Source organism: Monodon monoceros, unplaced genomic scaffold, assembly GCF_005190385.1.
Source record: "Monodon monoceros isolate NGI ecotype Baffin Bay Population unplaced genomic scaffold, NGI_Narwhal_1 Super_Scaffold_3, whole genome shotgun sequence".
In the NCBI taxonomy this organism is placed as follows: domain Eukaryota; kingdom Metazoa; phylum Chordata; class Mammalia; order Artiodactyla; family Monodontidae; genus Monodon; species Monodon monoceros.
The window spans coordinates 1263785-1276638 of NW_021703780.1; the positions used below are offsets into that span (position 1 = coordinate 1263785).

Consider the following 12854-nt stretch of genomic DNA (forward strand, 5'->3'; position numbering starts at 1 on the left):
TCCAGCAAGTCCTCCGTGAACCCCCTCCTTTGGGTTTGAGGTTCTCATGCTCCGACGCTCCATTCCGAGCCACAGAAGTGCTTCCCTGGTCCTCTTCTGCTTAAGTGTTATTGTGCTTCCCTGAGCCATGAAGTCCTCGTCTTGGCTCCTATGAGCCTGACAGGGCGGGGCCCCCAACAAGAGGCGAATCAGCGGGACCCCTGGTAATGCTTTCCAACAACGATCAAACACAAGGTAAACCGGGATTTAAGCACTGGGTTGGCCCAAAAGTTCCGAACAAACTTTTTGGCCAACCCAATATTTATTGTGAGGGTTATAACTAGACATATAAAAAGTTACACAGCTAATGAAAATGCTGAAATAAAGATGCTTAGGGAAAAAACGCCAACTAACTTACATCTCGTATTAAAGACACACTATTGGCTGAAGGCTCTGCATCAGGTATTTAAAATAACACAAACACTCAGGATTGCAGTTTTGTAATTTAGTTCTCAGCCGTGGCAGATACAATGGTTAACATGCTTAGGACAGACGACAGTCCATATATTTCTTAATAAGCTTCATCCAGCACATCTGTACAAGGTGAAACGTTCCCTTCTAGTTGCCACGCCCCATCCCCCAACACCAACAAATGCACAAACACAACAGGGACTCACTTCAAACGATGGACACTGCACATGGCCATGATGGACCGCAGAGTTCCCCGTATTAATACAGACCTTAATGCCAGTGTTGAAAAGGGGATTCTGTGACATCCCTGGAAAAATCTAAAACCCTGACTCAGTTTTCTGAAGCAAACGGTGTGACAAAGTCAGGTCAGGGAAGCTGACTCTGAAGGAGGTCGCGGCAGCCTGACATGCTCTGGTAACGGTGTCAGCGGCAGCTCCCACGCCTGGTGACACAGATGCCACCAGAGCAGACCCCCCGTGGCCACCAAGCAGGCCACTCAAGGGGCCAGAAGTGGCGCGGAAGGTGCCAGAGGGACAGCGTGCACAAGGCGCCTGGGCCCGCCGTTCCCCACGCGTGCAAGGGGGTCCTGGGGCAGGAGGCACGATGCCGCAAGGCCCACGTCAGGTTCAGGGCGAGTCACACAAAAGAGGCCTGATGTCACGAGCGCTGTGAACATAGAAAGTGGCAGCAGTTAACTCACGGATGGAGGACCACAGAAAGCACAGCCCAAATGTCACACCTTTTAATTCAGACCACACGTTTTTCTAAAAGTCTACTTGAATCGGGAGCCATCTGTATGAAATAAAGGTTTTAAGCACAGCTGCACAATTTAGGACAGCTGAAGCTCCAGATGCTCGCATGTAACTTCCTGATGAATCTCTCGTCGCCGCCCCAGGTGCCCTGGAAGCTGCAGGAGGCCCCGGAAGATGCTTCGGTGTAGGCCTGAGCCGCCCAGTCTTCCGCAGCCTTCACCATGCAGCATGCAGCTACGAGAGAAAACTCTGTGTTTTGAAAAGGCATTTTGAAGTCATACGGGGCCTAACGTAATAAAAGCGACAAAGCAAATGCTGCTTGGACGTTTTACATCAGGTCATTTTGGTTGAAATATAACACATACCAACATCTTCCTAAGCTACCAATTCAAGGGAATGGGAAGAGAGAGAGATCGCAAGCCTAACCGGTGCTTTCCGCCCAGATATACCTGTGGGCGTTCGGGGGAGCGTGTCATCTGGAAGGCACCTGCGTCTTCACGGCAGGCGGAGGGGCGGCCTGGAAGCAGGCGAGCTGCAGGTGCACGCCGCTCCTGACCCGGCTCAGCAGCAACTCCAGCAGCCTGTGGGGAGAGGCGCTGACAGCCACGGGCGGGTGGCGGGCGGGACCCAGACACGCTCGCCCGGTCCGGTCCGGTCCCCCACACGCCCTGCCCCACGGTGCCTCCCTGGGCCAGGAAAGTCACTCATCTGTGGATTCTGGACTCAATGACAGAAATAAGCCGACCAAAGAAGCTAGCTGCAAGGACATACACGTGCAGACGTCTTCACCTTATACATAAAATCGTCCTTCTGTCCCCTTCCCCTAGATTAGTTAGATGCTCCCCCAAACAGACTGATGTTTGGGTATTTGAGCCTCTAATTTTAAACACTTCACATACACTGAAATGTACTCTTTTTGGCATCAGCTCTGTGCCCGTTGCTAAACGCACCGCAGCAGCCTCAAGACCCCCGCCGTCAGGACAGAGCAGTCCCGTCACCTCCAAATCCTCCTGTGCTGCCCTTCCGTCGTCACCTTTGCCCTCACCCCACCCCTTGGCAACTATTGGTCTCTTTTCTGTTGCTCTTATTTTGCATTTCTGCCTTTAGCAAACACTGGAGAAGGGGACTGAAGGGGTGAATTAAGCACAGGAACACCCAGGGTCAGTCCCAACCCCAGCAATAACCTGCCCGGTCCCTGTGCTGGCCAGACAGAGCCGCATCATTCTGGGGCCACAAGGGACCTTACAGCTCGTCTGGCTCAGAGGAAGCAGCCAAGAAATGAGCTTACTGGGGTCAAGAGACTACTTCCTGGTTTCACGGCGCTCCCCGCAGATCTGAAACAGCCCCCGTCCTGGCCTTCACTGTGATGTCTGCTGCTCCTGACTCCCTCAAAAGCACTGGACTTTTGAGCCTAGAGAGCACTAGCTGCACATGTTAACGATACGTGGCTGCTTCAATCTTTCATGATGTTCACGCTAGAGGAATGGACAGCATTTGAACCACGCAGTCAGCGAGAGGAGCAGGACACTAGGAAGGTCTCTGCCGCCCGTCCTCCCAGCCCCGTCCACACCCTACAGGCTCCCTCTGCCCTCTGAGTGTCCACAGCATCCTCTGTGCTGTCCCAGGCCACACCGAGGGTGTCACGCAGTCAGGGTTCCGTAACTGTCTGCCTTGTCAGCCAGCTGCAAGGGTGGGCGGACCTCGGCCGGGCTGGGGAAAGGGCCCAGGCCGGCGGTGTTTCCGTTGTCTCAGGTGAGGGGAGCCCGGGCACTCATGACCTTTGCCTGGCCTAGACTTTGTCTCGGGTCAGAATTTCCTGTTACGTGAGTAGCAAAGTTTGAGGTCAGGCTGAGACCATTAATACAATATCGAAACGTATATAACTTTATTATGTCATGTCTACAAATTTAGTCTTAACACTTCATATTATAGAGCACAAAATGTACACTGCTGACCTACTGGAAGGAAAAAATCATTGAGTCCTGCATTTTACTATGCTGTCCTCTCTTTTACGTTTCTCGAAGTATTTTCTTAAAAATTTCAGATAAGAATATAGTTTACTGAGTGAGTCAAAATAAACTTTCTTATGAAAGTTTAAGGGACTGGTACGGTCACTTAAAACAGTAAAAGAACCAATTTCTGAATCGTCATGAAACCCAGGTTTTACCTCCTTCTGCCGCGTGGGAGACAAGCTAACAACACATACCTGAGGGCCACCGAGTACCGCCTTCCTCAAGGCCAAGTCTCCACCTGAAGAGGAGGAGTTTAGGTCCCTGAGACCAGCACCCAGACTTACTTTCTGTCCGCTCCACTCGAGAGCTGCGGTAGGGCTTCCAGAGCCTGCTTGAAACTGGATCTGGAACACAGACAACATCCCAGGCAGGGACACGCCGGCCCCACCGGGAAGAGGAACGTCAGAAAAAGCGCATCAGAGAAACATACAGGCCAGTAGAAGAGAAACATACAGGCTAGTAGAAGCAGGGGGAAAAGTGAAAGTGAAAGAGGGTTTGTAGGAGCTGGGCCAGAAGAATTCAACCAGCAAATAAAACACAACGTGAAAGGCAAAGGAGAAGCTGATTTTTACACAAGGGTGCTACTCACCGTGCTAGGTGAGAGCTTCGTGTGGAGTCATTAAATTTAAGGAGGTCTTTACTTTCAAAACAAAGCTGAAGTACACAGATGAAACAGCTGGTAAGGGAGGAAGAGGGCTAAGTAGAAACAGGGATGATCTTGTGCAACAGTATACAAAGGGGGTATTTCTAGAATTGACCTGTGCAGGGCCTGATTTCCAGCCAACCTCTTATAATAACTGAACATGTCTTAAGAGGATTTAGCTGTTATCATATTTAAAATTTGTACGATAATGGAGAGGGGTGTGTGTGTGTGTGTGTATGTGTAATTCAACATCATTTCATTTCTTGAAATACGGAAAAGGGAGTGGATTTAAAAACCACCAATTTGGTATGTTTAACTTTTTAAAGTAGAAAGTACCAGAAAAGTTACTAAATCAAATGAAAAGCATTTTAGGGGAGATTATTTGGTAATAACTTGTATTGTTCACTAAGGAACAGTTCTCATCTCTTTTTGTTTTATGACTATTGACTAAAGTAAAGAAATAAATGTAATTATTTTGACTTCAAAGTGGCCTTTGATTTTTTTCTTTTTGTAAAAACGTCTGCATCAGTGGACCAGGAAATAAACTTCTGAGCAATGTTTCTCAAACTAGGGGCAGGTATCAGAGCAACACACAGAGAGACAGCAAAGTACCAACAGGGCCCCAGAAATTGGCAGGGTGCCCAGCTGTTCCTGGTGGGTCAGGTATGGGGGGGTGGGGACAGGTCACAGCTTGTGGGCACTTAGTCCTCTTCCCTGACGTGGAGAGAAGTCTCTACCGCCGCCTCCACTGTCACCTGGCTTCCTGTAAACCTCTTCTCATTCGATGAAGAGCAATGTGAGGCCACTGCTCTCTATTTTTACATCACGACCAAGAAGAAGAGGATGAAGGTGACCCCACCAAGAGTTTACTGGGTGGTTTGACATAGTTTCTCATTTAATTCCCCCAAAACTTTTCCTAGAAAGTATTATTATCTTCCTGTCACAGATGAGGAAGCTGGGCTACGAAAGGTCAAGTCAGTGGGAAAGAACACACAGGTCCGTCCTCATGCAGAGCACCTCACCCATGGGTCCTGGGCGGGCGCTTTCTGGTGTCTATCACTCAGCACTTGTGCAGAGCAGCAGTGGTGGGAACGAACCAGAAAGGCTCCCGGTCAGCCGCCAGAACAGAAGTAAGAGGCTAATAACCTCATGTGTTAGGAAAACATGGAAAAGTTTTCAGCTGTAGCAATGACAGTCAGGATGACGGCACGAGCACACCGTCTAAAGCTGGAAACGAACGGTTAAGTACATCGCACATCGTGTTTAAGCAGTTCCCCTGTGGACCCAACACTTCCCAGGCAATACTGCCAATGGGGTAAACAATCTTCTGTAGGTAGTGCTGTTTTGGTTCACCTACTGATGTTTCAATGATAGGAAATCCTGACTTTCATTCAAAACAGCTAAGAATTATCACCAAATTTCCACTACAAAATTTTGCAGAGAAACCACAAGGCCTTCCTCTTATGCTGATACTCATGAGGCTTGAACTGTCCTTCAGAGTCTGTGATGAATAGACTGACTCAATTCTTATTTTCTCCTTTTCAAAAGAAGTATGCAATGCTCTGCTACACCGCTTATGAGACTAAGACTTACCTCAGTGAATGAGAAACATGAAATTACATTAAACCTCTTTTCCTTCTGTGCTACAAAGAAGCAGTCTCTGGAGTCCTTGGCTTACTGTAGGTTTGTGCTTTTAACAAAACAACTGATCACACATGAACTATGAGACCACAGTCACAAGCGCTCGCTGTGATCAGTCACCTTCACCTGGGACCTAACGCCTGTACGACGAGCTTTACTACAGGGGCTTTCGGAGCACTCACAGCACGGCCACGGAGCATCTCACCTGCTCTCTGGCGTCAGGTGAGCAGCCACGGTGTCCCTCAGGGTGCAGATTTCAAGCCTTGCCTGGAGGTGAGAAAGGGATAGGTGACCATGGGAACTATGTTGCCTGTCAAACAGAAACAACGCGAGGGTCGGCCCCCAGCCTGCTCCATGCAGGGCAGACCCCCATGGCCACAGTGGCAGCTCGTTACGAGTGAGCAGACCTTCTAAATCAGCCCAAAGAAATCGGCCACAACAAAGTTCCCTTTCACTGAAAACTGTCTGAGAGTCAAGTCTGACTGTGTGGAGGCAGGTGTCCTGCTCTGAAGGGTAGGGACTGTGCCAGGGCCGTCCAGCCACCAGACGTCACCCTCCAACCAGTGCCTCCCCTGATCTCCCTGGGGAGACCAGGACTGTCCTGTCCCGAGACTGACAGGAGGTGGAAGGACGCGGGCTGCCACACTGCCTCCTGCCCTGCCCTTCCAGGCTCCACGACGCTAACCTCAGAGCTAAGCTCTGCAGACTCAGTGCAGCGCTATGAAAGTCACAGCTGGCTTTTCTCTTTCTTTTCTTTTTTCATTTTAAAAACAAAACTTGACAAGTTGATCCTAGACACAACAATATGGAAATGGAATAGCACAGTTGGAGAAACTCAGACCTTCTCATTTCAAAACTTACTGCAAAGCTACCATAATCCAAACAGTGTGGCACTGGCACACGGACAGACATGTAGATCAACAGGAACATGGCTGCGTGCCCAGAAACAAACCCTTACATTTACGATCAGCTGACTTTCAACAAAGTGCCAAGACCATTTGGTGGGAGAGATGGTCTCTCCAACACATGGTGCTAGGGACAGCTGGACAACTGAACGTCCACACTCAAAAGGACAGAAGGTGGGTCCCTTCCTTAAAAACTGACTCAGAATGGATCACAGACCTAAATGTAAGTGAAAAAACTATAAAACCCTTAGAAGAAAACAGGAGTAAACCTCTGTGACATTAGGCTAGGCCTGCCTTCTTAGGAATGACAATAGAAGTACAAGTGACAAAAGAAAAATTAGATAATTTGGGCTTCATCAAAATCAAAACATTCTGTGCTACAAAGGACACCATCACAAAAGTGACGACCCCACAGAATGACATACTGTTTCACACACACGGGGACGGCTACGACCAACCAGACAGTCACAGGTGCCGACGAGGATGTGGAGAATTTGGAAACCTCATACACTGCTGGTAGGAAAGCACATGGTATAGCTACTTGGAAAACAGTCTGGCAGCTCATCAGAAGACTAAACACAGAGTAGCCACATAACCTAGTGATTCCAGTCCTGGGGGTATCCCCAAGAGAAATGAGAACATGTGTCCACAGAAAACTTGTACACAATTGTTCACAGAACCTTTCTTTGTATCAGCCAAAAAGTGCAAACCCAAATGTCCATCAAACGATGAGTGAACAAATAAAATGCGGCATATCTATACAATGGGACGTTATTCAGCCACAACAAGGCATGACACAGGCTGCAATAGGGACGAACCTTGCAAGCATTACGCTCAGTGAAAGAAGCCCATCACAAAAAGCCATATTCTATGATCCCACTTATATGAAATTTTCAGAAGAGGCAAACCAGAGACAGAAAGCAGACAGGTGCTTGTCAGTGGCTGGGGTGGGGGCTGGGAGGGACGTGGACGGTGACCACTAACGGGGCTGGGGTTTCTCTCTGGGGTGATGCAGCGTTCCACAGTGGATTGTGGTGACGGACTGCACCACTCTGTGAACACAGCAGAAGAAAATCCACTGAACTGTATTCTTTTTATCTTGCAGACGCACTGTACAGCATATGAATTTCATCTGCGTAAGAGTTTTAAGAAAAAACAAGCTAACCTAACGCTTCTACCTCTTGGCAAGGGTGGAGAGGGTGTGCTCTGCATACAGCTTGCTGCCCTCAGAGCCCTAGGGCCTTCAGCGAGGACACCCTCCTTCACCTCAGGTACCGCAGTGTGCGTGCTGCCCAGGAGGCTGTTTTAAAGACACAGCCCTCACCTCTAGGCGTGCACAAAACACAAATGAAACAATGAAAGACATGGCTAGTTTTTAAATTAACCAATAAAGATAAAAGCTGACTTACATAAGATACAGTACGTTCAGTGAAATGTTCAGTTTGGAAAGCAATTGTTTGGTTTCGTTTTTCAGGGGTTTAGAAGCCTGAAACAGTTTGTAATGAGAAAGCGTAGACGTGACAATTTGTCTCTCTTGTTTACATTCTAGTGTATATAAAAACGAACCTACAAGGAAAACATCAAAGAGAAAAAACAAGGTAGAACTTTCGGCTGAATATTTTAGGAGAAGGATTAAATCACTGTAAAACTAGTATCTGCTAGAAATTTTATTCAAACAAAGTGATAAGGAATTAACCTATGAATTATGCCACTTGTAAAAGCTGTGATTATTTATACAAAATACATGGACCGTCTGCCAGAAAACGCCCCTGCCGGCGGCTCTCGGGAAGGTCTGAGGCTGATGGCCAGGCCAACCCTTCACGCGGGCCTCGCAGAGCCATCTGATCAGGAGGAGGTCACACACAGGCATCCCGAACGGCAGTGGCCAACGTTTCACAACACAACTGACGCCACTCTCCAGGAGGCACAGAGCTCAGGAGGCCGGGCTGCCAGCCGGTTCCGATGTCTCTTTCTGCCCCTTCCTGCTGACCCTCCTGCGAGAGGAACTCAGTCATCAGCTAAATGGGCTGCAGAAAAAATCTGCAGGGAGGGGAGCTTTTTGTTGTAATTCCAGGACCGCCTAGGCCCAAAGCAGCTACTGAAACTTCCTTTCAATTCATCTTCACATACACAATTCCTGTTACTGATCTCCTCCTGCACAACTATTTAGAACAGCCATGATCATGGAAATATTATGAAGTTTCTGTGATGGATTTTCCCCTCGCCAGCTTGCCAGGTCAATACACATGCTCAATCCCTTTCACCCTGCGTTTCTGTGTGAACTTTTTCAAGTGCAGAGACTCTGGGAGAACTTTACAGCGAGCACCTGTGCAGCACAGACTCCGCCGCCAATGTTCTCCACAGCACACGCATCTGCCACAGGCGTCACTGCCTGGAGTAGGCTGTTGCAACTTTTTCGATTCTTTGAGTTAAAACTTACACACTGCACAATGGACAAATCTTCGAGTGCACATCTGGTGAGTTCGGGCTGCTGCACACGCTGTGTGCGGGAACCATCCCGAGGTGTAGGACCACCGCCTGCAGAGCCCCCTCAGCTCCCCGACTGGTGTCAACCACCCAGGGGACAGCGTCGTCCTGGGGTTTTCTCCACGAAAATGATATCCATCCAGTACAAGGCCCCCTTCACGTGGCTTCCCTGACGCTGAACGGTAATTGTTTTATGGATACACCATTTGTTTGTTTACCCTACTGATGGACACCTGGGCTGTTTCCAGTGTTTGGATGGGTAACTGTATATTTAGTTTTGAAAGAAACTGCAAGAACTTTTCCCGAAGCAGCGGTACTATTTCACACTCCTGCCAACGCGTGAGAACTCGCTTCTCTACAGTCTTGCCAAAACTGGGTGTTTTCAGTCTTTAATTTTCTTCTTCCTGCTGGATGGGAACTCACTGTTGTGTCAGTTTTCACGTCTCAAATAACTAATGATGTGGACCATCCTTCACCTGCTGATTGGACATGGAATCACATGTCCCAGGGTCCCTAGAGCTCTGTTTATTTTTTCTCAATTCTTCTTCTCTCTCTTCTTCATATTGGATAACTGATGTTTGGTCTATACATTCACTGATTTTTTTCTTTTGTCCTCTCTATCCTGCTGTTATTACCATCAAGTATATTTTAAAATATTAATGTATTATACTTTTCTACTCCAGAATTTCTACTTAGTTCCTATTTTAGGGCTCCTATTTTTCTGCTGAGATTCCCTGTCTGTTCATTCATTAGGAGCACAGTCTCCTTTACATCACTGAACACAGCTGCTTTAAAATCCTTGTCTGATTTCTAACAACTGGGTCATCTCAGGGCTGGTCTCAGCTGATTGTCTTTTCTATTGAGAATGGGTCATGTTTTCCTGTTTTGTTTTGCTTGTGCATTTCAACTAAATTTGGATTGTATCCTGGACATTGTGAATGTTATCTTGAGAAGACTCTGGGTTCTATAATATGCTTCTGAAGAGCTGATTTTTGTTTATTTTAACAAGCAATAAATGTATCTGGACTCAAACTGAAAACTCTCGGCTCTGGGGCAGCTTTTCAGTTCTTACTTCGGTTCTTGCCTTATGTGGGCTGGAGTGGAGTTTGACCAGGCGTGTGGTTTAGGGGCCAACTGGAGACCCAGGCAGTGTATACACAGAACTTACGGCTCCTGCTTTCTGCTCCCTGGGATACCTCCCTTGCTTTCCTGTAGTTGTGGCTGCCCTGAAGCCTATTCTTCTAAACTGAAAAGACAACAGGTTTTATGTAGTTTTAGTTTCCCCTGGGCCTGCATTCAGGCCAAAACCCATAAAAAGTGAGGAATTCACCCAAGTGCCATTTCTTCCAGAATCAGCCACTCACGTTCACTCTCTAGAGTCTACAGGTTTTTGTTTTTACATTTTTTATTTTTATACATTATTCAGGATTAGAGTTGTTATCTGTAGGGGGTTGGCCTGATAGGAGGTCCTCAGGCATTACCAGAAGCAAAACTTCTGGTACTTTAAGAAGATACCCTCACAATGCCCTTGGGCATGAGGGCCTACAGGGGGGCTCACGCCCCCACAGGCCTGCACACCCTGGTTCCTACTGATCTGGCTACAGGCAAACCAAGGCTCATCTGACTTACAGAAGTTACCTTTGCTATTGTAATTACGTAGTTTAAGTAAATACAACATAAACCAATGGAATATGAGTAGAAAAAACAGTTATTTGCTGTTTCTATGCAAACTGCATTTGAATGCTCTGGAAAGACTATTTACAAGAAGTTTCTAAAAATTTCCTGTTAAACTGAACGTGGTGAAGACAACTGTAAAACAGAAAACATCACAGAACTTCAGAAGGAATCTGCATTCAGATAGTTTCACAAGAGTGACTGTACTCTAAAGGGACAGGAACTCTGGAACTGTCGACGCCATGGATATGGCTCACACAGGAGACCATGTAGCTCTCCAACCAGCAGATCCACAGAAAAATACGAAGCCTGTCTGGACCTCCTGAGACTGATGACTGAAAACACATCTGTTTTCAAACAACTAAGTTAAACACAGAACTGCGCGGCTGTGGTACCTGCAATGCTCCGTTTTTGCTGAAGGATGAGACGCACTGCATCAGCCTACTCAGCTCTTCAGAAACTGCTTCCACCAGCCTAGACAGCACCCGAGGCACCAGGCCTTTGGAAATAGTGAACACCTGATAGGACGTTGAAAGTAAGAAGAAATGATGCATTATGAGGGCTTGCCTTGACCAGAACTTGTTAAAAACAAAGGGATGCACGTAGCAAAACAACTCCCAGGTCTCCTAAGCTGTATTTCTGCAGGATCAGAATTAACGAAGGAAAGGCAGACACGGACTTGCACACAAGCTGTATTCACTGATTCGTGACAAAAAACATTCCTCTTAAAAAATATTGGCAAATGTAGTTTTGAAAGGTATTGTTGATGGGGACAAACTGAAATAGTTTTAAAGGTTTCTGCCTCCTCTACCCTTTTCACAAGAAGAAATACGATTTCTAAAGAGGAAATTATAGAAATAAAAACATACTGGGTCAGACTCTCCTTGGGTCAAAACAAATGCTACATCATACTGGATACGTTATTCTGTATTGGCCAACAGAGTTCCCGATTTTACTCTTTGCTGAATTAAATATATATTTCCTTTCATTTGACAAAAACATTGTTTTCAAGCTTTGAATTTTGATATTTGCAAACTAACAGTTTGGACATTTGGAGAAACATATTACTATCCTGATTTCTAAGTTAGACTAAATCGTATTTTCTTTTTAGCTTTTCCTTTTTTCAGATTCAATCACTAGTATTAAACCTTTGGGTCAACCCAAACATAACCTGAGTACTGAAGAAAATTTGCGGCAAGTTAAGATCATGTGGGAATAGTAAATAGTAAATGTTAAGTACAAAATTCTGTTTTCAGCCACTGGGATATATTAAAAAGGGCCTTGAAAAGCCTAATACAAACAACGTCATGGTTATCGACCGACAGTGGACGTTAATCAAAGTTGCCTCAGTGGGAATCACCATCATTACTAAAATGCCCACATATTCTGCAGCTCCTCTGATTACCACCTGCCCACCTACGACTGAAATGTCTCCACTGCCTGATGATTTAATGTTACACTCTAACTTTATCGGAAGCTAACCTAACAAAAAAGCGCTTTTATATGTCTTTGATAAAATCAGGGTTGAAAGTATATCACTCTTCATAAAAAGATGTACATGGCAAATTCCTGCCTGAGTCAGATCACATAAAAACTTTACTTCATGGAGAAACATGTATGCTCTGCCTCACTAGGAAATGAAAATTACAAGACACCCCACTCCGCTTTCTGCTCTGGCTGCTTCAGACTCAGAGCCAAGTGGAGGCTGCAATCTGTGCCCTTTGCTCGCTCTTCTGTTTCAGCCTTAATGATCCACATTTCTCCAGTTCACCTTGGTAACCCAGGCAGCACGTGTGCATGTGGAGGGTGACGTAAACCTGACACCCCCCGATGCACCTGCACCAGATGCAGATACTCAGAAGGTTCTCGAGCAGCAGTCAACTGCGCCTGAAATCTTCTACTGAGAACTTCTTTGCTGGGCCCATTTCATCTGGTGGACAACGGTTCACTGGCCACAGCCAACCTGGAAGTCCACGACTGCGGAATTACGAAGGCAGTCACAGCAGGGACAACGGTGGGACACTAAGCAGAAAGTGCCATGGGAGGGCAGGCTGGGTGTGAGCAACAGCACCAACGTCCAGGGGCACCTCTGTGAGATGCTGAGGGGAGGCCACCACCTAACTTCTTTCCAACACGCCCCACAGCTGCGAGAGTAAGATGTCAGCGCTCATTTGTACACTGGTTAAAAACAGGGCAAGGAATTTTCCAAGTTAGGGAAAGACATCCTTTCAATTTCTCTTCTCTTTACCTTTCAAATATTCATGAGTTTAGTTTTAATTATGAGAAAAAA

General features: G+C 46.7%; 1 protein-coding gene across 4 annotated transcripts in view; it reads right to left on the bottom strand.

Annotated features, from left to right (window-relative positions):
- Positions 1–463: 463 nt before the first annotated feature.
- Positions 464–12854, bottom strand: part of EXOC2 (exocyst complex component 2) — a 155960-nt gene continuing 143569 nt past the window's right edge. For 3 of the 4 annotated variants that reach the window (XM_029244250.1, XM_029244251.1, XM_029244254.1), the window contains 4 exons: positions 10960–11082; positions 5704–5765; positions 3499–3558; positions 464–1436 (listed from right to left, as the gene is read on the bottom strand). In XM_029244250.1, the coding sequence (XP_029100083.1) occupies positions 1280–1436; positions 3499–3558; positions 5704–5765; positions 10960–11082 (402 nt within the window). In that variant the 3' untranslated portion in view covers positions 464–1279. Of the gene's footprint in view, positions 1437–1651; positions 1784–3498; positions 3559–5703; positions 5766–10959; positions 11083–12854 lie in introns of all 4 variants that reach the window. The other variant, XM_029244252.1, reaches the window with a different exon arrangement.